At 39.9% G+C, this 26,876-nt stretch overlaps 1 protein-coding gene across 1 annotated transcript in view; it reads left to right on the top strand.

Annotated features, from left to right (window-relative positions):
- The window catches only part of LOC138149547 (zinc finger protein 184-like), a 48,723-nt gene extending 22,201 nt beyond the window's left edge, over positions 1–26,522 (top strand). Inside the window, exons 4-6 of the mRNA XM_069072689.1 lie at positions 7,690–7,816; positions 8,162–8,257; positions 15,351–26,522. Of these exons, the coding sequence (XP_068928790.1) occupies positions 7,690–7,816; positions 8,162–8,257; positions 15,351–16,930 (1,803 nt within the window). The 3' untranslated portion in view covers positions 16,931–26,522. The remainder of the gene's footprint in view (positions 1–7,689; positions 7,817–8,161; positions 8,258–15,350) is intronic.
- The last annotated feature ends 354 nt before the right edge of the window (positions 26,523–26,876 follow it).

Raw genomic sequence — 26,876 nt, 5'->3', positions numbered from 1 at the left:
TGGCTGGAATATAGTTTGGGACTGATGTGAGATTAGGCTCTTGTAATTTAAGATCAGGTGGTGCCAGGTTATGGAGAGCTTTTCTTTTCTTTTTTTTTCTCAAACCAGGCTTAGGAGTTTGGGCTTTTATTTGGTTGACAGTAGGGGGCTATTGATAGATTTTGAGCTGAGGCATGCTATGATTATATTTGTACATAAGGAAGAATTTTCTGGCAGCAATGAGAAAGATAAATTGGTAGACTAGAGAGACTAGAGAAAGGAAGTGCTGGCCTATTTAATGGTCTCAAATGGTAGTGATGGGAGCCTGTATGAGGATATTGACAATGTCAAGAGAAGCATAGGGTCATTTACAGCTAAAAGGGAGCAGAGTCCATTTTTTTAGAGATGAGGAAATTAAGGCACAGAAAGGGTAAGTGACCTGCCTATGTTCATACAACCAGTTAGTGTCCGCAGGAGTGAACTGTGCAAACACTGTGAAAACATCATTGGCAGAATTTAGCAACTAATTAGTTAAGAAGGGTAAGTAAGAGGGAGCAGTCAAAAGTAAGGAAGGTTTTGAGCATGAGTGAATGGGTAAATTTTATTACAATCAACAGAAATAGGGAAAGTTGGAAGAACAGTAGATTTAAGAAGAAACATGTTCATTTTAGGATATGTTGAGTTTGAGACGATTGGCAGTACAACAAAGTATCCAGCAGGCAGTTCAAATATGAGTAGTCGTGAAATTTGGAAATGAATGCCTAGGCTGGAGATACAGATTTGGGAGTCATCTGTGAAAAAGGTAAGAGAGCTGAATATAGAGATTTGGGGGAACAAAGGAAGGAAGACAAGAAAGTTCACATTAGATGAGTTCATTATTTCAGGACAATAGAAGTCCAGGCCTTCTTTTGAGAGTGAAGTGAAGGTTTATTTGAATTTGGGTGGCAGAGGAAATTGGAAAAAAAATTGGTATAATTACAATGGGAAATTTGAAAGGGAATCAACAAGTGGCAAAGTAGCAGGTTTATTGAGAAATCTTAGCAGTAAGACTCAGCTGAGAGGTTAGACATCATGAATTTGTAGGAGACACAAATCAGCAGTGTTTTATGAAATTATTCTACTTGGCAGTCTAATTCAATCCACATTGCTGCCAATTCCTAAAACACAGATCTGATCAGATGACTCCCTCCAGAAGCTCAAGTGGTTCTCCATTCCCTCTAGGATCACATTCAAATTGCCACTGATCACATCGTGATCTATCTATCTATCTATCTTTTGCTGCATATTTCAGCCAAATTGACCTATCAGCGGGTTTTCAGACACTGTATTCCACGTTCTGCCTCTGTGTGCAGGCTGGCCCCCATGCTTGGAATGATCTGCATCCTCACTTCTACCTCTTGGAACTTCTAGCTCCCTTCAAGGCTTAGCCAGAGGTGAGGAACCTTAGGCCTCTAGCTGCCTGTGGCCCTCTAGATCCTCAAGTGGGGGCATGTGGCCTTGAGGCCACAGGTTCCTCAGCTCTGGCTCAGCTCTCCTGCCATCTTCTACAAAGAGCCTGTCCTTGCTGTCTCTTAGTGCTTCTGGCCCACCAAGTGCCCCTTGATTCTCTAATCACTTTGTATATGTTTTAAATGAACTTTTTCTTTGTAGCAATTATTTCTGCCCAGTAGAGTATAAGCCTCTTTAGGGAAGAGAGGGAATCTTTATTTGTTTGTTATTTGTATCTCTGATGCCTAGCATATGGCTTGCCTTAAGTTGCTGTTTAAAAAATACCTATTAAATTGACTTGACTTGGGGTGGAGCGTTGGGGGTGGAGTGGGTTACTAGTCATTGGAGTTAACAGAGAAGGAATGGGAAAAGGGCAGTAGGCCAGTCAGTTATTGGGTGGGGGCTGGTGAATTTTGAAGTGACTGGCCATGGGGTCTGCTGATAAAGGGAGGCACCTGAGGACCTGTGTTAGTTAGAGGAGACTTAGAATGAGCCTCAGGAAACCAAAAGCTTGGAGAGCTTATGTGGATGTGGTCTCATGACTTGCAGAGACCATGAAATGAGGCCATTCTCCTTGTCCCATACAATGTATGAACTCAGTTCAGTTTGATTCATTTCAATTGAGTACACATTAAGTGCCAGGCACTGTGCTCAGTGATGGGGATACAAATTAAAAAAAAAAAGACAGTCTCTACCATCAAGAAGCTTGCAATCTTACCAGGTAGGGCAGCACACAGAAGGACAAAGAAAAGCAGGGGGAAGGGCACTAAGGAGTACTGGGAATGGAATGGAAGCCAAGCAGAACTGCTGGTGGAAAATGGAACTACCAGGAAGGTTTTGAGCCTTCTATAAAGAAAGGCTTAGGGAAGAGTTAAGTGTTTCCCCCCTCCAGCCTTCCAGTCAAAGGGGAGGCAGCTGAGTGCCAGTGGAAAGGTGAGAATATCTTGTTCTCAAGGTTCAGCTAAGGTACCACTCCAGGAAGCTTCCTCTGATCATACTAAGTTCTTAATGCTCTCTCCCTTTTCAAATTATCTCCTATGTACTAAAGGTGCATATATTTTGTTCTTCCAATAGGAAATGCATTCTTTGAGACCAGAGACTGTTGGATGTTTGGTTGTTTTTTTTTGGCCTTTGTATCCTTAGTGCCTAGCATAGTATTTTGCATCTAGTAGGTGCTTAATAAATGTTGAATTGAAGAGCTGATGAATTGAAAGGAAAGACAGGGAACGTTTAAAGGTTCTGACATCAAGATAAGGGCAAAAAGGAGGCACAAGGTAAGGAGAACATTTGGAGATTCTGGTCAGAGAGCAGGACTACAGAACTGTGAATTATAAGACATAGTGGAGTCCGAGGTATTGTCATACCAGTGAACATGATTGAGTTGAGGAGAGATGAAAGTTGTTGAAGCTGAGGCAGTTGAGGGAACTCGGAAGTCAGGAAGCTAGAAGAGTCTTCCACACTTAAAGTGAGGGGGGGAGAAAATTTCAGGAAAAGTTTGGGGCTGAGAAAAGTTTATTTTCAGTAGGGCTGGCCTTCCAAAGGTCACAGTGAAGGGATTGAGGGAGCTGTAGAAGAGAGTACAGAAAGGATTGCAGAGGACCTGAAATGGAGGAAGGAAGAGATTCCTCCAGGAAGAAGTAGACACGATATAGCTTACATCTGGAATAGTAATGGTGAACACTAGATTTGGTGAGCCAGCAGGTTGGTATGAAGAGCCATGTTTGTGGTAAGGGAAAGCAAGATATTGAGTAGTTAGAATTTGAAACCTTCCCCCAACCCCACAAAGTGCTAATTGAAAAGTTTGTGACCTATAGTTAAGGATGTGCTGGTTTTAAGCTCTCTAAAAACAAGAAGTGCTATGACACATGTTAAAACTCAATCTGCAGGGTGGCCAGGTGGCGCAGTGAGTAAGAAAGAGCACCAGCCCCAGTGTCGGGATGACCTAGGATCAAATCCAGGCTCAGACACTTAGCACCCACCCAGAAATAACTTGCCGTGTAACCTTGAGCAAGTTACTTAACCCCAATTGCTTAAAAAAAAAACTCAATCTGCATTATTAACATTTTCTCCATCACTTTAAAGTTTAATCTGCATGATCAATATTTTCTCTATAGCTTTCTTAAGTGTAGACAATCAACAAAACAAACAAAAAAGGCAAGCCCTGATTTGTAGTTTGTGCCAATTTCCAAGGTGCCAATGCTCACAATGAAAATTTCAGTCAGTTGTCCAATAGGAGCCAGTTCTCACACCCTCCTGGTTATAGCGTTTTTATTTCCTATTTAAACTAAACCTTAAAATCCTGCTCATTCTAACCAGAAATCCCCTGTGCCCCAGGGGAGGGGATGCTGCAGACCATTTTCCTGAGTGAGATGAGATCTTTGCTTGCTGTGAAACATAGTTAGATAAAGGGAGGAACACTGGACAGTAGAACAGCATGAGCAAAGTCTTAGAGGCAGGAACGAATGCCATTCATAGGGTTACTTGGCTGAAATGGATTTGAAACAACAAAAAAATCAGTAAAGATTTTGGAGGTCCTTTATATGGGTCACAGAAGCCACCAGGCTTTTCAGGAAACCCAAAGTTTAAACAAAACAATAAGTTTCTGTGATGTTTATAAAACAAGTTCAAAAACTGTGGCACAGGAGCTTCTGTTAAAGATAAGACATAATTTGTTGCATCTAGACAATTCCAGAATCATTTGAGGAAAGTTTAAGAAGATGCCTCCATTGTTCCCATTCTGTGTAAATTGTCTTCTCAATCATCATTATGTGTGTTTCCTAGTTTTGTTGTCACTCTCAGGACACATTGTTTTGACTTTTGCTGTTGTTACTACTGTTTGTATTATAGGCTGCTCAAGGTTTATTGGTTTCCGTTCAGTACAAAGTAAACGAAGTGAGAAAGCGCATGGAAAGCACATAGATGATGTGAAAAGTTTAAAAAAAAGAGGGATTTCATGCCTTTGTCTTTGTTGTTTTGCTTTTATTTTCGTTTCATAAAAACACTCACACATAAAACATATTTACTTCTACATGTAAGCAGTCTGTTTAATCTAAAGGACTAGATGGGATAGGAAGTAAAGAGGGGAAGGGAGAGGAGGGAGGAATGGGACCTGACTCCTGGTGCAGCTGAGGGAGAAGCAGGAAAAGGGCTGGCACTCCTGAGGTCCTGGGACTGGCTTGACAGGACTCCAGATGACATGTTGATTCCTCATGGCCTCCTGAGCCAGGTGATTATCACTGGTGATTATGCCCTGAGCACCTGGAAAAGTTCTTGAGTGCTCTGGGAATTCCAATATAGTCGTCCTAAATGGATGACTTGACTTCCTGAAGAAGAAGCTTGCCTACCAATGACTTGGATCTGATTTTGGAAGACCAGGATGGTGGGAGATTACTTCCCCAGAGTGCTCAGCATTTCCATAGGAGCTGTTGCTAGAAGTAGAACATTAAAAAAATTCGAGAGACAGAATTTCTGGGTAATTAGTCTCATTTTATTAATAATGCTAGCATTTTAATAATAAAAGAGGCCAGTGGCATTCTAGAATGCCAAAGACCCTCATGGTGGTGGGCTCACAACTTATATGCCCTTAGAAAAGTGGGTATTTCCGAGAGTGGCAATCAACTCTAATTGGTTAAAAAGTAATAAGAAAATGAGTATTAGAATAAGATATAGACTCATTTTAATGAGGGTCTTGGTGGTAGATGACTTAAGTCACCCAAATCTTGGTCAAAGAGACTTGTAAATTTCTATTTCACCTGTCTGACAAAAAAAGGGAGAATCCACATTTTCCCAAACCTATCTGAGTAAACACAATGAACGGGAATCCACCTATTCTCGTAAACTTAGAATTTCTTTTACTATCTTTGATTAGATCTTAGCCTGGTTAAGTCTTTGCCCAAGATTTCCCACACTGATTGATTCTGGATAAGGAAGTAGAAAAGGAGAAAAAAATCCTGTTCCTAATTAAATAATTAGTTATTAAACACAAGAGAGAAATTATCATTTCTCTTAATACCCTAAGTAGTACTAGTGGTTGCTACATAAGTGCATTGATGGACAAGATTGCTGTCATGTTGTTTTTCTTCTTGTGATGTGATGTGGTGAACCATAGCATTGGTCTCAAGCAGACTTGTTTTGGGAGAAGGTACTGCTAGGCCACAGAACCTAGGAGATACAGGAGATCTCCAGAGGATACTCCACAGTAGCAGAAAATGAAAGCAGTCTTTTTTGTTTGTTTGTTTTACATTGGGTTTTGATTATGGTCCATGTGAATACTATAGCAACTCTGTGGTATCAGGTGTGTAGGTCTTTTTATCCCCAGTTTACAGATGAGGAAATTGAAGATGTAAACAGTTAATGACTTGTCCAGAATCAAATATTCATTGTTGTAGTAAAAATCTATGACCAGATTCTCACTGATCTAGCATTCTAAAAGAATATGAGGAGTATTCATTTAAACTGAATGCTTCAGTTTCCTCATCTGCAAACTGAGGGTAATAATACTTGCATTATTTATATCACAGAGTTCTTATGAAGAAAATGCTTTGTGAATCTGAAAGCACAATCAGCAGGGCATTGTCAGAAACACAAGGACAAGGGCTTTTCAGCTGCAAGGCCACATGGACAGTTATAGTCTAGCTCAACCTATTACTTGCTGTCACTTTTTTTAGGTTAGTTAAACAAGACTGGAAAAGTTAAAACTCATCCTAAAATTTTTGCTCATGGGCAGAAGTTTCCCTTGTGAACTGCTTCATGATAAAGGAGAAATGTGTCAATTAAAAAAGTATGATTAAATTTCTTCCCTTTTTAAATGTATTAATTTAATTCACATGTTAATGGGTGTTAGTCAGTGAACATTAAATGTCTGTTATGTGCCAGACACTGTTCTAAGCACTGGGGGTTTACAAAGAAAAATAAGAGATTTCCTTCTCTTGAAGAGTTGAAAATCTAATGAGAGAGGTACTGATCTCCTGAAACTGCCTTCACCTCCAGTTTCTCAGTAGATGAGGTATGACCCCAAAATAATGAGGTGGATTTACATAAACATAAAATAAAATTGCTGTCATTACTTTATAGTCATACCCTGTGTGTTTGTATTTGTATGTTTCTAGACTGTCTCTGCTTTAGATCACATTGTATTTCTAGAAACTATCATAAAATAGGATGTTTTAGTAGATTGTTTTCCCATAGGAATAGTGCCCAGGTTGGGGATTGTTCGAATAAACCAGGGGTCAGCAAACTACAGCTACAAGCCAAATCTGGTCTGCTGCCTACTTAAAAATATAAAAAACATTCTTAGCTTTCTGGTCATATGAAAACAATTGGTAGGCTGCATTTGGATGGTAGGCCACAGTTTGCTGACCCCTGAAATAAATCATTGATATGATCAAAAATCTATTATAGGGGCAGCTATGTCATGCAGTGAATAGAGCACTGGCCTTGGAGTCAGGAGGACCTGAGTTCAAATCCGGCCTCAGACATTTAACACCTTGGGCAAATCGCTTAACCCCAATTGCCATCCCACAAAAGCAAAAAAAAAAAAAATGATTCAGGGTAGTTTGAATGAATGTCTTTTATTTTGATAAATTTTCCTTTATCGAGCAGAAACACTTTAAAATGCACTATGATGGAAAAGCACTGCACTGGTTTTGTGTGTTGCACTGTCCCTTCCTTGCCTACCAGTAGGATCTTGGGTCAATTGCTTAACCTCTTAGGGCTTCAGTTTCCTCATGTACCAGTGAGGGGGTTTATCTAGATGATCTCTAAACTGCTTCCCCTAAATGATACAATTGTGAAGGGTTTGAGAACAGAAATTTCTTGAACAAGGTAGTTTTGTTGATCTTTTCTTTTTTCCCTTTTTTGTTCTTAGTAGCACAAGAAAAGCCCCCAAACTCTTAAAAGCCTAGGAAAGAGTAGATTCTGTTTAAACTTGAACCCTATGACTTCCCCTTTCCACCATCCCTCTCCAAACAAAACAATGCAAATCCACTTCGTTCTTCCTAAATTCTTACTACTATTAAGGGTACTACCATTCTCTGAGTCAAGTAGGTTTGAAAATTTGAAATAACTGTTGATTCTTTTCTTGCTCTTTCTAGCCCCTATATCCAACTCTTACTGATTTTACTGCTGCTTTGGCTCTGTTATCTTTCTCTCCTTTTCATTCCCACTGCCACCATTCTATTGGTAAAGGGTCCTACATTAAAAAATATGTGTTTGCTGTTTTAGGAATCAGTGACATTTGAAGATGTGGCAGTGGACTTCACCCAGGAGGAGTGGAAGCAGTTAGATCATGTTCAGAAGGACCTTTACAGAGATGTGATGCTGGAAAACTATAGGAATCTGGTATCTTTGGGTAAGGGGCAGTTTGCTCTATGACTCAATCATTCATTTTTATTTCAGCAACCTTTAAAAGAAGCATAGCCTCTGAAATCTTGAGCTGAATTTGGGCTTGAGTTGTAACTATCAGAGTCTTAATCCCTTTTGTGCACACAGACAGGATGTTCCTTCTTCCCTTTTCTAGGTTAACTGTTCTTAAATTTGAGAAGTAAGAAATGGGCACCTTCATTGTGCTGAGCCTGAGCTCAGAAACATCCTCATCTTCTAGAAATTCTAATGACCATAGACTGAGCCTGGAATCTGTAATGGTTCTGTATCCCCAGAACAAACACTCAGATTTTTTGTTTTTTCCTGTGAACAGGCCATCAGGTTTCCAAACCAGATGTGATATCTAAGTTGCAACAAGGAGAAGAGCCCTGGATAGTGGAGAGAGAAATCCCAAGAGGCACCTGCCCAGGTGAGTGAATGAGAACCAGGTAAAAGGCAGTCAATTTAAGTGTTAGGTATGATTAGAATCTTGGAAATGTTTATTGGGTAGCTTTCTTAAAAGCTCTCCATTCCCCAGACCTGTGGAAAAGATGGAAGCAATTTGGTATGAACTGATAACTTGATTTCACTTTCTAATACCATAGAATCTTAGAATTAGAAGGCCATCTTTTCCACTGACCACCCAATATATTCATCCCTTCTATAACATTGTTGATAGATGATTATCCAGCTTTTCTTTGAAGCAAATTCAGGGCTCAGAAAGAGCTCAGTACTTTTTGAGGCAGTCCATTCCATTTTTTGGTAATCTCTGTTATGAAATTCTTTAAATTTAGATGTAAAATATTACTTCTACCCATTGGTTCTAGTCCTGCCCTCTATAGCAAAGCCGACTAAATTTACCACTTACTCCATAGGACAAGCCTTAAAATATTTTGAAATAACCATCAGGCACTCTACGATAATCTTCCTATCACTGTCCTCTCATACACTTATCCCCTTGTCACTTCTCTCCTGAGCTAAGGCAGAAACCTTCAATGTTGTTTCTTGTTGTTTTACCTTTGTTCTTTACGAGGACTAATGACATCACAAAGGTGAAGTCTTGACTTGCCAGTGAACTAGATTTAAGTGAGGCAGAGCTGCACAGTCATCAGCCTCACTCTCCTCCAAAGTCATTGGAATCTAGTGGCAAGACATAGTTAAGACAACTGGCGATGGCCCAGTATTCTCCAAACCATCCTCCATTTAGCTACCAAAGTGATTTTCCTAAAGCAAATGTCTGAACATATCACTCCTTTCTACTCAGTAAACTTATTGATTCTAGAAGCAAATAAACTCCTTTGTTTGACATTAAAAAAAACATTTTTATGAGTTTGCCCCAATCTCTTATTCCAGTCTTATTCCACATTATTCCTCTTCCCACACTCTGGTCTGGCCACACTGACCTTCTTGCTATTCCTCATACATGGCATGGTGCTGCATCTCCTTTCTCCTTGTCTCTGCACTGGCATTTATTCCCTGTTCCCTCAAATGTGCTCTTTGCTCACCTTTGCCTGTTAGAATCCCTTATTTCCTACAAGATTCAGATCAAGCACCACTTTCTTTTGTTTTCAAAACACAAGGAGTATTATTGAAAAATGAATGAATGAAAAAATGAATGAATGAAAGAAAGAAAAGCACATGTTAAGTGGTGACTAATGTACAAAAACCCATGCTAAAACCTGCCATTCTGTGCAGATAAAGACAGTCAATTCCCTCAAGGAGCTCTTACTCTAATTGAGGATGAGAAAACACACAGGAAGGGTCATGTTGCAGGGTGGACAGATAGCCTAGAGACACTAAGGGAGCCAGTGGCAGGACAAATAAAAAGGCCTAAAGGACTCCCTAGAACACATCATGGAGCCTTCCCTGTAGAGCTTGGAGTCTGGAAGGTACTGCCCCACCACCACCATCACCATGGAGAAGGACCTTCCCCTGCTAGTAGACAGAAGGGTCAGGGTAGACATGGATTCAGGGCTCCCTCTAGCTGAGCTGGGGCATGGTAGCACTAGCAGAAAGGTTAGGTCAATAGTACCCTTCTGGGCACCAGTTCACATAGAGTTAATACAAATGAACAATTACCACTGGTAAACTATTTCCCTTCTTCCTCCCCATTCACCCTCTACCCCATTTGTACTTGATAGTCTCCATAACTTGCTGTTGTTCTTGACGTTTATCCTTCCTTCTTTAAGAGGACCATGGCATCAGGAAGGTAAAGCCATGATTTCAAGTGAATTGAATTAAAGTGAGGAAGGGCTGTGTAAAGTCACCAGCTTCAGTTTCTCCTCTGGAGTGATCTGGGTCCAGTGGTAAGATATAAATCAGGATGACTGGGGATGGCCCCATTCCATGATTCATAGTACTGTCATAGGTAGGGGGCTCTGGAAGGTGATAACCAGGTTTTGCTTCCAATAGAGGTCCTTCCATCCACACCCTGTTTCAGTGGAGAGTGAATTGCTTCCTTCTCATGCTTCTCTCAACTCTGTTTTTTTTTCATCAAGAATTCTTGAAAGTCCTCTATTCCATTGAATGACCATATTTTCCCCTGAAACATGATACTCAGTTTTACTGGGTAGGTGATTCTTGGTTTTAATCCCATCTCCTTTGACCTCCAGAATATCATATTCCAAGCCCTTCTATCCCTCAAGTGTAGAAGCTGCCAGAACCTGTGTTATCCTGATTGTGTTTCCACAATATTCAAATTGTTTCTGCCTGGCTGCTTGTAATATTTTCTCCTTGATCTGGGAACTCCAGAACCTGAATATAATATTCCTAGGAGTTTTGGGGGGGGATCTTTTTCAGGAGGTGATCAGTGGATTCTTTCAACCTCTATTTTATCCTCTGGTTCTAAAACATCAGGGCAATTTTCCTTGAGAATTTCTTGAAGAATGATTTCTAGGTTCTTTTTTTGATCATGACTTTCAGTTTCTCCTCTGGAGTGATCTGGGTCCAGTGGTAAGATATAAATCAGGTAGTGCAGTAATTTTAAAATTATCTCTCCTGGATCTATTTTCCAGGTCAGTGGTTTTTCCAATGAGATATTTCACATTGCCTTCTATTTTTTCATTTGTTTGGATCTGTTTAATAGTATCTTGATTTCTTATAAAGTCACTAGCTTCCATTTGCTCCAATCTAATTCTGAAGGAATGCTTCTCTTCAGTGAGCTTTTGAGATTCATTTTCCATCTGGCAAATTCAGCTTTTTAAGGCATTCTTCTCCTCATTGGCTTTTTGAGCCTCTTTTGCCATTTGAGTTAGTCTATTTTTTAAGGTGTTATTTTCTTCAGTTAGGTTGTTGACTCTCATTTCATAGTTTTCTTGTATCATTCTCATTTCTCTTCCCAATTTTTCCTCCACTTCTCTTATTTGGTTTTCAAAATCCTTCTTAAGCTCCTCTATGGCCTGTAACTAGCTCATATTTTTCTTAGAAGCTTTTGGTGCAGGAGTTATGACTTCACTGTCTTCCCCCTGTTCCATGCTTTGATCCTTTTTGTCCTCAAAATAGGAGTGTAAAGTCAGATTGCTGTGCTTGCTTTGCTTCCTTTGTTTGCTCATGTTGCCACTCAATTACTTGACTTTTGAGCTTTTTGCCACAGTATAACTCAGCTACCAGAGAGGGGAGCTTTGTCCCAATTGCTGGTGTTTTCTCAGCTGCCTGAGCTATTAGTTGGGTGCTCTCTGTGAAGCCTCTACAAGCTCTGGCACACTGGTCACACACCCCAGAACCTCCACCCTAGACAGTGATCCAGATTCAAGCAGGTTAAAGCAAGAGTGATTACCCCTCAGACTGGTTGCTTGGTCCCCCTACAATATGTAGGCCAGGAGCTCTGAAGCAGCCATGTGGCAGTGGCTACATGGCCTCAATGCCTCAGCTGCTTCTCCCTCCAGGGGGCAAAGGCCAGACTGCACTCCCGAATGCCTGGTTCCCAAATACCATACTACACTGACCTCTCACTTTGTCCTTAGCATCCATGGGTTGATAATTCTGGAAACCACCACAGCTGCTGGTGATCTGAAGTCCCTACAGCCAGTGGCTGGTTGTGGCCACCCTGGGGCTAAAACCTCTGGCTCCCACAGGGTGGGGCTGGACTCCCAGAGTGCTGAGCTGGCCCCTTCCTGCCAGCCTGCCAGGCTGTCTTCAGTGGGAGGTTAGCTTCTCTGTGTCATTTTGTGGGTTCTGTAGCTCCAAAGTTTGTTCAGAGTCCCCTTTTACATGAATTGGAGGAGGTGGAAGCAGGAGCCACACGGAAGGCCTGTTCTACTCCGCCCCAGGCACCACTTTCTACATGAAACCTTTCCTGATTCACCCTAACTGTTCATGGCCTTCCAAAATTACCTTGTATTTATTCTGTCTATACTTAATAACATATTGTCCCCCCAAATTGAATGTAAGCTCCTTGAGGCCAGGAAATTCCATAGTAGGCGCTTAATAAATACACGTTGATTGATTTCCTTGATGCTTTCCTCCAGTCTCACAAGAATAGGCAGTCCTCCCTCATCCTCTTAGTGCTAACCTAAAGGTTAGAAGTAAAAATTTCCTTTCTGTTTCTTTCAGGATTCTTCATCCTTATTCACAAGTTCATTCCATATGGCTTAGACTTATGTTGAGTTTTTCTTTTCCCTATGTCCAAGTTGTTAGTAAATTCTATCTTCCTGCTACCCCTCAAAAATATAACTAGCATTTGGCCTATCCTCTCCACCATTACTGCCATTCTAAGTAGGGTCCATAGGACCTCGTTACTTGATTAATACAAAGTGTAGCTGGTTTCTCTAACAACAAATTCTTTTCTCTCTTCAAAGCCATGTTATATGTTGCCCACAGAGAAATTTTCCTAAAATGTTAGATTAGGATGCTGTGGGATCGGGTGGCCTGTGGGAAGAATGGAGATACAGGTGCTGCTGTGTCTGTGAGATATCTTCTCAGTTCTTGCTGTTCTGATGATGGCTGGGATGGCAAACTGAGGACATAAGCAAACCGGTTGTGAGGTAGTGGTTGGAAGCTGGCCACAATTCAGATAAACAACTAGACAGAATCTGATCCTCGGTTGTCATTACTTGCTCCCTGCTACATACAGAAGTAACTAGAAACCAAGACATAAGTCCTGACTGAGATAAATACACCCACGAACACATACCCTTACATACCATGAGTAGATTCAAGGCACATATTACTGCCAGTGCTGTTATCAGCCTTTCTCCTTCGTCTTTATTCATTCATGGCTCTTACGTAGAAATACATCTTCACCACAACTGATGGCTCTCCTCCTGTGGCCTAACACTCATAGCACCTGGGCCCTCTTCCATCCACCACCTCAGCCTAGACTGGTCTTTCCATTCTTTGAACTTTTAGACTACTTACAATATGTAATACATATCATGGCATTTAATTATAGATGTCACATATTGTTCTGTAGTTGTTTCATGTATGTTAGTCTGGTCTAGATAATACGTGCTTTAGGAAGTTCAGTTCATCATCTCTTTTTTTTTTTTTTTTGCCTTTTGGAGGGCAATTGGGGTTAAGTAACTTGCCCAAGGTTACACGGCTAGTTTTTTTGTGTGGGTGTTAAGTGTCTGAGGCCGAACCAAACTCAGGTGCTCCCAACTCCGGGCCAGTGCTTTTACTCACTGTGCCATCTAGCCACACCCCATCATCTCTTGATTAGATTATTATAGTCACCTTCCAATTGGTCTCCCCTCTCTGCTCCATAGTTTACATAGCTGCCAAAGTAATATTCATAAATTATGGGGCTGACTCTGTTAGTTTCCTGCTCAAGAAAGTGCTGGGTACCCCCTATTGCCTCTAGGACAAAACTCCTCTGTTTGGCCTTCATGACCCTTCACAGTATAGTTCCAGCCAACTTTTCCAGCCTTAATACATTTTGATCCCCTTGAGGAACTATAGCTAAACTGGCTATCTGTAGTCTCTCATTCTACCTCCTGTCTCCATGCCTTTATACAGGCTATCCCCCCATGCCTAAAATGTACTCTTTTATTTTTTTACCTCTACCACATAGTACCCCTAATTTCCTTTTAGGCTCAGCTCACTCGGTAATCATGGGGACTTTACTGATGCCCCAAATGCTAGTGCCTATCTTCAAAGTTATCTCATATAATCTTTGCACTTACTTTGTATATGCACCATTTGTATGTGTACATGTTGTTCTTCCACCCTTCAAATAAAGAATTAAGACATAGGTCTTGCCATTAAGGAACTTGAAGTATTAGGGGATATTACATCTGTACACACACAAAAAAAACTATACTGTCCAGAGAAAAGGGAGATTATCATGGCTCTTTGAAGGAGAATAATGTAAGTTGAATAGGTGAGGATTACTAGATCTTTTCAGTAGAGAGATTATTTGACCAAAGATTTAGAATTAGGAATGATATGGGAAGTGGGAGATTTGGGATTGTATATCAAAGAATAATGGATTTTAAATGTTTATGGTAGATTAAGGCTAGATTATGGAGCACTCCATCAGGTTAAGGATTATAGTAAGTCATTAGAGATTTTTCAGCAGAGAAGGGGTATCACTAGGGCATGGTTAATGACAGGGCAGTAGTGGATCAAAGAGCATCCAGGACCAGGAGGAAACTGGGCTATGGGTACCAACATGTACAGTTTCAAAGCCTACATGTTTGCCAAATGTCAGAAGTAAGCCAAAGGTGTGTGAACCAGGAAATCAAAGATTTAGGAAATTTGATCCGATAAAGCAGGTCCCGGTGGCAGTGTTTGTCCTTCATTCTTGAAGTGATGCCATGACATGCAAGTGAATTGGATTTGAGTGAGGAAGGCTGTGCAAAGTAGGTCCTGGTAGTCAGGACAGGTAAGAATCGACATTCCAGGGAGAACAGTGTTGAATGAGCCAGATCCTGTATGAAGGATTTTTTGCCCTTCATTCCCTTTATATGTTCCAATGAACGTGACCAGCTTTGGTATTGCAGATTTATAAAGTTTTTGATTGTATAGTTACTATGGATACCTGCAGTTCCTAGCACAGTGCCTGGCACATATTCAGTGTTTAATAAATGCTCTTGCCTTACGAATGTGCTCTGATTATGTCTATATTAGGTGTAAGAAAGTTGATTACAAAAGATTATTTTGGTAGTGTTAGGCAAGATCAGTTTATGGGGGCAACAAATTGGAGGTGGGGGATACATTAGACTCTTTTTACAATAATGTAAATATGAAATGATAAGAACTTAGATTTTGCTTCCAGGCTACCTTCCCTAATCCTAACTCATCTACCGTTTTCCAATCTGTTTAACTCATTCTCCTTATCACCACTCTTACCTTATAGGCTGCCTTGTTCTGATCACTTTGTATGTTGGATCAGTTACCTTACAGCCACTCCCCTTCCCTTGGTGATCTTCCCTTCCCTTTCCTAGTCTCATTTCATGTGGCCATATTTGAGAGCGTACTTATAATTATTTGTTTCATTCTCCTATGAGCATCTTAGCATGTTTCAGTTTCTTCAGGAGATGAGATAATGAACATTTACTTTTTGTTTTTTTTTTAAACTTCAGACTGGAAGACTAGTCCTGGAGTCAAGAAGTCAATTATAAAGCAGGAAGAAGAATTAACCCAGGAAGCGATGGTGGAAAGATTCACAGGAGGTGGTCTTTGGTATTCCAAGTTAGGAAAACCCTTTGAATGGGATAACCAGTTAGGGTGGCATAAGGGAATCCAGGAGAAACAATTGAGGCAGATGAACATCAGCCACAAGAAAGCTTTCACTGGGAATATAGGCCCTGAATGTAATGAATTTGGAATCAGCTTTAGTCTAAGTTCAATCTTTATTACAAAACAGAGAGTTCATATAGGAAACCATAAGCTTCATAAGGAAGGAAAGATCTTCAAACATAATTTAGATCCAATTAAACATCAGAGAATATATGCAGGGAAGAAACAACACTATGAATGTAATGAATGTGAGAAAGCTTTTAGTCAACATGAGCAGCTTATTCAGCATCAGAAAATTCATGTTGTGGAGAAACCATATGAATGTAATGAATGTGGGAAAGCCTTCAGCCGGAGTACAAACCTTGTTCAGCATCAGAGAATTCATACTGGAGAGAAACCATATGGATGTAACCAATGTGGCAAAGCTTTCAGTCAGCGTGCACACCTTCTTCAGCATCACAGTACTCACACTGGAGAAAAACCTTATGAATGTATTGTGTGCGGGAAAACCTTCAGCCAGAATACACATCTTAGTCAGCATCGGAGAATTCATACTGGAGAGAAACCCTATGACTGTAATGAGTGTGGGAAAGCCTTCCGTCATCTTTCTTCCCTTACTCAGCATCAGAGAATTCATACAGGAGAGAAGCCTTATAATTGTAATCAATGTGAGAAAACTTTTAGGCGATGTACAGAACTTACTCAACATCTTAGAATTCATTCTGGAAATAAGCCCTATGAATGCATTGAATGTGGGAAAGCCTTCAGCCGGAGTACACACCTTAATCAACACAAGAGAGTTCATACTGGAGAGAAACCCTATGAATGTAATGAATGTGGGAGAACCTTCAGCAGTAGGTCATCCATTGCTCAGCATCAGAGAATTCATACTGGAGAGAAACCCTATGAATGCAATGAATGTGGAAAATCATTCACCCGGAGTACAATACTTGTACAACACCAAAGAATTCATTCTGGAGAAAAACCATATAAATGTAAACAATGTGGGAAATCATTCACTGACAAATCATCAATTTTTCAGCACCAGAAAGTGCATGCTAGAGAGAAGCCCTATGAATGTCATGAATGTGGGAAATGCTTCAGTCAGATTTCATACCTTATTCAACATCAGAGAATTCATACAGGAGAGAAACCCTATGAATGTAATTATTGTGGAAAAGCCTTTGGCAATAGATCATCCATTATTCAACATCAAAGAATTCATACTGGAGAAAAGCCTTATGAATGTAGTGAATGTGGGAAATGCTTTAATCAGATTTCATATCTTACTCAACATCAGAGAATTCACACCGGAGAAAAACCTTATAAATGTAATGAATGTGGGAAAGCCTTCAGGTGGAGTACACACCTTACTCGACATCAAAAAACTCATGTGGAAGGGAAACTTCATAAATATAACTAACAAGTATTCATTAAACACCTACTTAAATGGAAATTTTATGTTTGTGGAAAGATACAACTATTAAATAAGACCTGGTTCTTGATCTGGAAGAGCTCACAATCTAGAAGGAGATGATAAGAGGTCTAAATAGACCAACATAAGTTAGAATGTGATGAGTATCTATCCTGGGAGGCCAGGGCAATAGGGGTATTAGGGTATTGGTGGGCAGTACTAATTCAGGAAGGATAATCTTTAGGGGCAGCTCACCCAAGATGGGATGAGAAAAAAGTCAGAAATTGTGAATCAGATCAGCAATACCTGTATAAACAAAACCAAAACTATGAAACAAGTACCAGGTGAGTAGATGTCACTAATAACTTCATTGGAAGGTAGAGATAAAAATTGCATATTTAAAGCAGGCAGAAACATGAGACACTGATGGTGGACCAACCTGGTATCCTTGACAATGTAGTTTAATGAGGTATGTACATCCCAGTTTGGCAACTGCTGAAGAGTGGAGTCTCCCCTGTTCATATCAAACTTCGGGGGATTTTGTCTTCCAAGTGCAGCTTCAAAAAGGATTCCAGATATTTTCTTTGAAATAGATTATAGATATCTTCTTTCAAACTACTCCAAATGAGGTCATCAGTTTTGGCACCATATGTGTAGCACCCTACACATGTTTGTCTTTGACTCTATTCATCTGTTCAACTAAGTTCCAGTGCTTACATTAAGAAAGGAGATTAAATATTATTGTACTGAATACATTGTAGAACTCTTAGGGCAGGGGAAACATGTTTGACTATTGGGGTTGAAGTTACTCATGGGTCTAATGTTTTGGCAGCTGTTGACATCCTTCACAAAGAAGGTTTGAAAGTCATTGTTGCTGTAACACTGCTGGTCACACAGCCAGGGGAGCCAAAGCCAAATTAAAAGAACATGATTGTCACCTTTACATTATGTTCATTGCAAAAGACCCTGAATATTCTTGGTCAGTTAAAAAAAAGCCCTTGAAATGGTTTGAAAACTGAAGAAATGTTTTCAAGAGCAAAACAATTGTGCTTCTGCAAAGGAAACTTACAAAGAACTTTGCTTTGTTGTGCATGCTTTGCTGTCTGGAACCCATCTTGCTGATTCAAAACTTCTTGGGCTTACACAATAGAGGCAGACTAATGTGAGTCTCTCTGCTGATATTACAAAAGCTGTTGCAGCAGCAGCCACTCAAGATGTCAGCAAGGCTTGTATAGAATGATTTTACTCTAGAGATCATGGAGAAATCAAAAGCTCAGCAGAACTACTTGAGTTCATTAACATTTGAAGACTGGAAACATGTAGACATGGGAAACTGATAAAGTAGTGTGAAATAGTGTTTTTAAAGTAGCTTTCTGGGCTCATCTAGGAAATGCCCATGTAGTATAAGGCTTGGGAGTGATGAAGAGCCTGAGAGTTTCACTGGAGTTGCTTTTTGATCTCCAAGATGAACTCCTGTTGATTATTTTCTATTAAAGAAAAGATGAAAGATGAGTATTTTTTAAAGATGAGGATTATTTAGAGTTTTTAAATTACTTTATTTTTTGTTCAAAAGTGAACAGGAAACCAGACTTTGTTCATTTGACCCTAAGGATCAAAGTACAAACTGAAGGGAATGATCTTAGCCAACAAATGCATACATTGCTAACTTGGAATCAGGATGTCCTGGGTTCCAATTTTACTCTGGACAAATCATTTTAACCTCTGCAAGCTTAAGTTTCCTCATCTTTAAGTGTGTGAGAGGGATTGGATTAGATGGCCTCTGAGGTCCTTTCTAGCTCTAAATCTATGTTCCTGTGATTCCGTATCACATCCCACAAGAAGTTATTGGCAGATGAGTTTCTGGTAATTACAATGTGAGTTGAGCTATAATAGTAGCTTTCTAGAAGGAGCTAAAATGTATAGAAAACCTGTCTGGGAAATGTACTTGTCTAACCATGGTGTTTTGTTTCTTAAATTTAAGGTCTCAATGGCATTTCTCCTGAAATTGACCTTTCCTGAGAAAATAGCTATCTCTAACCCCACTCAAGTTTAAGAGACTGGAAAAATACCTAGGGATTTGAGTATCTGAGTAATGATTGGTAATCACTTTGTTTCAGTTAATGCTGTATAAAATTAAAATAAAATCTTGGCTGCCATTAACTAATACAGTTAAAATTTGGAAAAACATTTAGGTTAAGTTTAGTTGGCTAGGTCATATGGCTGGCTAACAATCAAGCCTGAGAGCTAGATCAGATGAAAAATTAGAGTTCTATAGTCTAAAGTAGGGTTCAGGGATTCCTGTGAGAAAGAAATGGGGTTTAGTTAGAGACTATGCAGTTTAGTAGTAACTAGCAGTTTTTTTTCGATTTAGCCTCTGACCATTGGAGATTTATATTTATCCTGGAAAAAAGGACATTGCCATGCCCTGCCCTCATCCCTTAATCAGTTGTGTTTATGCTGCTTATAAGCTCCAATAAGTGCATAAAAAAGAAGAAAAACATTCTGTGAGATCAGTTGTGGGAGAATCTCTAGCCAAAGGAAACAAAGACAACTTTATGGAGAGAAGACAGCATTTGAGCTGGACCTTAAAGGGTATATAGGATATTAATAGGTAGAGATGATGAGGGAGGGTATCCAGCTTCAGGATACATTGAAGTACTTACTATCTGCAGGGCACTCACTGCCAAGTCATGGGAGAGCTCCACAGGCTTAAGTAAACCAAGTCTTCTACCCCAAAGGGCCTCACAGTTTAGTAGGAATAACATGATCAAAGTCAGACAGAAGAATGTAAGGTGGGTTCAGGGATGGTGAGTCATCCAATTTAACGAGCACAGTATGTGAAATGATAGAAAGGTAATTTGAATCAGATTACAAAGGGCTTTGAATGCCAGGCTGAGGAGTTTGGATTTAATTTGTAGGAAAAGTGAAGCTCTTAAAAGATTTTAAAGTGATGGAATTATACAATCTGACCTATGTATTAGAAAGATTAATCTGGCAGTTGTGTGTAAGATGGGTTGAAGTAAGGAAAGACTAGAGACCATTGCAGGGATCTAGAGGAGTTGTAATAAGGGTCTGAAGCAGTAATGCAGATAGGACATGGTGTTTGATTGGATATGTGAGACGGGAGGGATCTGTTAACACTTAATAAAATGGTGGTACCATTTGCAAGTTAAGTGTGATTTAGCTCAGAACCTTTTAGGATCTAAGCTAGTGGTACCTTCTGAGTCTGCCCTGTTGTGACTAGGTCACCTGCAATATATTTCATGCTCCCACAACCTGATATGCATAATCTCCCTTACCATATAGTCCCCAGTGAAGGGCAGAGGATTTTCCCCCACAGTGCTACTCCTTTTGGCTTTGATAGCTCCTATGTGCTGTTCTTATTGCAGACTCTTGCCTTGGACCCCCACTTTATTCCTAGATGGTTCTCTTTGTTAAACTTTGGCCCACAGTAAGACCATAACTTAATCTTTTCACACTGCCATTAACTAATATAGTTAAAATTTGGGAAGACATTTAGGTTAAGATTAGGCTTCATGGTGCATTGGAGATTTCAGTAGCCAAGGAAACGAAGTGAATGCACTGCAACCTTTCCTGGTGGAAGCTGTCAGCCTCTGGGCTTAGCTGGTCATTGATAAGGAAAAAATAGATTGACTCTAGCTGAATTTGAAAGGTAGTTCTTGATCTTTGACTGATTCCAGATGCCAGGAAGATTTTCTGACCAATTAAGAGTTGTCTGGGTTCCTGGACTGGAGCTGGCAGTGCCTCAAGCTCCAATCCCCATGGATTTCCAAATGAATGAACTAAAATTTCCCTGACTTTCTCATTTGTTGAAGCCTTCCCTACAATGGCAGCACTACTGTTAATAGAAGTGAGATCCTTATCACTGGGCTTAGAAATATTTGGAGAGTGGTCCATGCAAAACTACCAACACATTTAGGTCCATATCCAAGATAGGGCTGAGCACTTAACTTATGGCTTGCCTTGTGCAATCTGTTAGACTAAGGGCCCCATGAGGAATTCTGGAGGGTTGTTATAGCTTCTTGCACTCTGATCTTAGTTCTTGGCTTTGGACTTCATTACAAAACTATTATTATACCAGGGTAAGGGCAGCATTCTGGTAATGGTAGATGCTTTGACTAAAATGGCAGGTTTCCATTGCCTCAGAACCAGTGCAAATAGTCTTTCAGGAAATAATTTCATCTTTGCAACCTTCTCATCTACATTGTTTTGTTTTGAATCATGGACCATAATCCATTTAAAAAAGTATTTTGAACTATAGACGACTCTTTTCTCTACCCTGCATATCAAACTTCATCTTTCCACCAAATACCACCCTCTCCCCTTTACCCTGGACTAACAACCAGATGGAGAAAACCAACGTACCCTTGGATTAGTTCTCCAGTATTATCATTAGACAAATTGGCCCTTCTTAGTAGCTATTGCTAAAATCTGTTTCAATAGTTGTATTCATCTTTCTACTCAGAACACACTATTTTCCTACACTTACAGGTGCCACTCAATTCTTTTCCTCATATTTGACTTATACAACTATTTCAGTAGTCAAAAACTACCTGGATAAGTTGAAAGCTGCCTTTTTATACTTGAAAAATCTCCTAGAGGCTGCCCAAACAACTGATAAATGGGTTTTTGGCCACCTGACCCTCAGTGCTCCCCTGCAGATTGGCTGGGCTATCTCCCAGAGACTCCCATATTATCTGACCCTTTCAATATCTGGATGTCAAGAACATTGTGCCTTTCCTAATAATATAAGTAGTGAATCTGGTGGCCTTCCAGGTAAAGTTTCCTGATGCCACGTGGATACACCTGTGTCATTGCTCCTTAAGGTCCAATGTCTCCAAGGTCTCTTGAAACTTCATGCTCATACTAGTATGCAGTTTTCAATTCTGGCATCCACATAATCCTTTATTTTTTGGCCCATGGGTATGTGATTGGAGAAGCTTCTACCAGCACATGTGGAAAGGATGATCAGAAACATGGGAATCTGTGCAAAAAAATAAAGCCTATGAGACAAATCCTAAATCATATAAATTAATAGGATTTAAGAGTAGGAAGGAACCTCATCCTTCTGGCTTTGATAGCTCTTACATTCAGTTCTTATTGCAGACTCTTGACTTTGCCCCTAACTTTACTCCTGGATAGTTTACTTTGTTATGCCTTGGCCTGCAGTTATCAATCAACTCGATCTTTTCACACTGCCCTTATCTAACAAGTTAAAATTTGGGAAAACTTTTAGGTGAAGTTCAGGCTTTATCATACATTGGATATTTCAGTGAAGAGAAGCCATGTAAATGAAGTGAATGAAGGGATTTATCCAGTAGTTAAATACTCTAGAGTCTAGACATTGTAGTTCATTACCAACTATGGTTCAGAGATAGAAGTGTTTAATCTTCCCCTGTTCCCCACTCTTTTATTTCTTTTTTCTCCTTCACTAAAGACACTGATCACTTAACAACAGCAGTACAAAGTGTACTGATCTGATTTCTCAACCATTAAATTTCAATCTTCCTAAAAATCTACTTTACTAAATTTACTAAAAATCTATACAATTTAGTTTTCATAATGATATCAATATGACAAAATATTCTAGAGAAAAAGAACTGAAATTTGGCAGTCTTTGTATGAAATGCTTCTGTAAATTGAATTAGATTTTTATTTTTAACTTAAGGGCCCAATTCTTTATAGAAATGGCAAAAACTTTTTATCTGTATGGTATATGTATGATATCAAGCTTTGTAACTGTGGTAATTTAATGAATCAATGGTGTTATAAGTGTAGTTACTTTATCCACTAATACAGATCAAAACACCTTTGCCACCTTCTTCCTATACAGTCTTTGTCTATATTTTCCCATAAATCCTGTGTTGTTCTCTCAGCCTCGCTTGACTATGGGACCAGCCAAGGGCTGTGGCTGAATCTCCCATGGCTAAGGAGCAGTAACAAGAACCCTGGATGTGGCGTCAAGGGCCTGGATTTCTGTCTTAGCTTGACCACATACTACCTGGGCAATTGCTTTCATATTTTCTGGGCCTCTGTTGCCTCATTTCTAGGGTGAGGGTATTGGATGTTCCCCAAGTCATTCATTAAGCTCTTTTTCAACTCTGAATTTATGATCCTTTGTCATAGTCTCATCCATATAAACTGCCCGACTGGCCAGACTAAAATGGGAAAACAGACTTTAACAATAAAGTCTGTTAATTAGGGACTAGAAGCATGAGGTGAATTATATAAATCACAAAGGTCATCATTGGAGTAATAAGTATGAAATCAAATAAAGGTTCATGGAAGTTTTTTAAGGACTAGAAGCGTAGACTGGCAGTGTAGGAGCAGTAAGGAGAAATCAAGTGAAAATTCAAAGAAACTGGCTATCCAGACAAGTTAAGCTTTAACAGAAAATTCATGCAGAATTTTTCAAGTACACATATGGTAAGATAAGCCATCCCTTCTTGTTTCAGTGATGGGCATTAGCCTTCTATGTAAGCTTCTTCCTAAGAAAAACACTGGGTGCTGGGCTTAATAGAATTGAACCTGTTGAAGCTTTTCAATGAGGAAATTGAAAGTTAACATACCATTTCCTAGATTCTTTCATCTAAATCCTATCCCTCTTACCTACCACTACAGCGTATTGGAGGGAGCCCTTGTGCCATAGGTTCATAGAATTAGAGCTGGGGCCTTTGTGAGTCTAACCTTTTTTTTTTTTTGACAAGGAGTTCTTTTTGGTCTTCCACAAGCACAGACATTGATTGAGAACTGTCAGAAGGGCAAGCCTGTATTTATGTGTGTTCAGCCTCGCAAGATTCGAATTGGGAGTTTCACTTGGCAGGCTGCAGGACTTAACCACCTATGTAATAGGAAACGTGCATAAGTCTTGATGTCCACTATTATTCTTAAAAGATCTGTCCACGTAGAGAATTAACTATTAGTCATGCTTGATTCCTTAAATGTATGAATTCTATAGCTGTCAGTCTACCATTTATATGCAGCTTTGACATCTTGCAGTTTTTAGGTCAGTCTAGACTGCTTTCAATTTCCTCAAATAATTGTAGGAGTTGAGTTTGGGATGTGGGGTGGGAATTGGGGATGAAATTAACGAGGAGAGAAGGTAGAATGTGTAACTGGAGATAATATTCCAGAATCTAGTTATTTCTCTCTGGTTGGTAATTGGATTGTGACAAGCAGGGGAGGAGTTAATATTTTTTTAATGTCTAGTGATGGATTTATTAACATCATTAAAAGGATAGTGCACACATGAAAAAATTTCATGAAAATCTATTAGTTTTAGGTGAATTGTCTTGAACATACCCAATCAATTTAGTCTGACGTCTTGATTCTGGTACAGATGATTATGGAGGAGGTTCTCATTTGGATTAGGTTAAGTTCTGTGATCATTTAGGACTATTCTCAACATGAGTGTGCATGGTTAAATAGTATTCTCTTTAAGTATGTCACTACTGCTGTGCTATGAACAGCATAGAGGTTGATGGCCTATCTGTGTGTGGCCTTTGATTTGAGTGGCCATTGAGTTGTCACTTGACCCACAATGAACACTGAATAGCTGCTTTCAAGATTATCGTGCAATAAATTGGCCACCCAGCATAGGAGAGTCTACTTTGGTAGGCTTTGCACTTGCTTCTGTTATGAGAGAAGAAGATTAAGACTCTGCCATAGGTGGATGCTGCCTTGAGGAGCAGGAATCCCTTGGTACACACAGAATTACAGAAAAATTATATCAGCTTGAAGCTTGTTGACCCTTTTCAAAGGAGACCAAAGCCTGTTGACAGCTGAGATGCCATGTCATCCATTTTGATGGTTGCTATCCCAAGAATGAAAGCAATGTTAACTTATGTCATCACACAGGTCCAAATAATGTGTCAGTGAGAAATCATAATGGGGAAGAAGGCTCCTTTCTCTCTTTTTATGTGCTTTGTAGCACTCATTGGCCTGGGAGTGAGAGCCCTGGAGTCTACTCTGATGGGATGGCTCCAGAGTTGAATCAGGAAGGAGGCTTCTTGGATGGATGGAGGGGTGAATCTTAACCTGGATGGCAGTGAACAAGACAGAATAAAAATATGACACAAACTAGAGTCTTTCTTCTGAAGTAATGTGAAGGGGCCATTGTGTAATTGGGCTATCTCCCTAAGGAACATGAATATTCTTTTTTTTTTTTTTGCTTTTTGGAGGGAGGAAAGCAGGGCAATTGGGGTTAAGTGACTTGCCCAAGGTTGCACGGCTAGTAAATGTTAAGTGTCTGAAGCTGGATTTGAACTCAGGTCCTCCTGACTCCCGGGCCAGTGCTGTATTCACTGTGCCACCCAGCAGCCCTGGAACATGAATATTCTTTTTTTTTTTTTTAAGCAATTGGGTTTAAGTAACTTGCTCACGGTTACACGGCCAGTTATTTCTGGGTCTGGTGCTAAGTATCAGAGCCCATATTCGATCCCAGGTCATCCCAACTCTGGGGCCAGTGCCATTACTCACTGCACCACCGGGCCACCCCTAACATGAATATTCTTAATGTGATGTTGGATACAGTGAGAGAGCTAGCTCAGGGGATGAAGTGACAATCTTCATGATGATGGTATCAATTTGTACCATTTTATGACAATGACCCTAGTTTCTACCACCATCTTTTGGGTGGTGACAGTTCCCTTGTCATGGACTTCCAGGGAAATCACATGCTTGGTAGTAGATGTAGGCATCATGGGTTTTCCTAAAAGAAGCCTTTACTCAGGTACAGATTTATTGGACAGATAATTCATTTGCAACATTCAATGCTTATCACATAATCTGCTGTTTCTATGCCTATAATATTCAAATATTGAATCTGGCCAGTTGAATCCTAGCCAGATCTTTTCTTTATTAGCTGGGAATCTAATCTGATAGATCATTTATCTTACTGACCAGGCTTCCCTCCTCTTACCCCCCAAAAAAGGTATGAATTGCCTCAACTACTGCATAAAGAATAGAATTTGGAAGGACAGACTGAATTTTTCCCCAGACTCCAGAAAGACATAAGAACTTAGCTGTAGAGTAGGCTAACAAATATGCTCAATTAAAAGCTGCTGGCTCTTTGAATGCGTAGCCTTGAAATCCAATTTACTGGAGGCCAGTAAACACCAGAGAGACTCTGCAGGAATCTCTGTTGAAAATATGACAAGAGACCATCACCAAAGCACAGATCTTACAATGTTAAATAAGTGATATATCCTTGTTGCATTGTTCCTGCTTTTCAGGCACATAATAAATGCTCTTAAGATTTGAACCAGAAACCTAAATGTTACTGAACTGAGACAAATTGTTCCCACAAGCAAAGAGTTTTGAAGTTTCCAAAAGTGAAACTAACAAAAGACATGTAGTATAAGTGGAGCTGGGGGATGATGGAGGTTCTGGCCCCTTCAGCACCCATCTTTGGTTTTCAGTATGCCATCAAACAAGCTATTCTCCCTAAATCCATGGGAAGGAAGGAAGAACAAAAGCATTTTTTGATCCCATTACTATGTGCTTAATTCTGGAGATACAAATATAAGCCGACGATCTTTGCCCTGAAGGAGCTTGCTTTGTAATGGGGGGAAGATTACAGAGAAGGCTGCTGGGACAGTCGGATGGTTCCAGATGAGCTGGCCCCAGGTTCTGAGGGAACTGCCAGGATAAGACAGCAGCTGAGGCATTGCTTTAAAATCTGAGAAGTCAAGAGCAGAGTCAGGGAGGAACAGAGAGATGCTCCCACAAGAAGGAATGGGGGTAAATGATGGTCAAGATGCTGGAATGTTATTAAAGAATGAGTTCAAGTTTGTGGGATGAAGTTGGTGCTTGCTTACTCTGCAGAGGAAATGGGAACAGGACTATTCCAAACAAGTAAAAACTTGTAAGCAATTTTTGTAAGTCTTTGGAAGGGTGCCGAAGGTTGCTTAATGTATTAGAAAAATTGACAAAA

The sequence above is a fragment of the Petaurus breviceps genome, unplaced genomic scaffold (genome assembly GCF_028583685.1).
Source record: "Petaurus breviceps papuanus isolate PSGF00001 unplaced genomic scaffold, PetGlider_PUasm1.0 90847, whole genome shotgun sequence".
Taxonomy (NCBI): domain Eukaryota; kingdom Metazoa; phylum Chordata; class Mammalia; order Diprotodontia; family Petauridae; genus Petaurus; species Petaurus breviceps.
The sequence above is the reverse complement of the archived record's forward strand: the minus strand, read 5'-3'. Positions and strand labels throughout refer to the sequence as shown.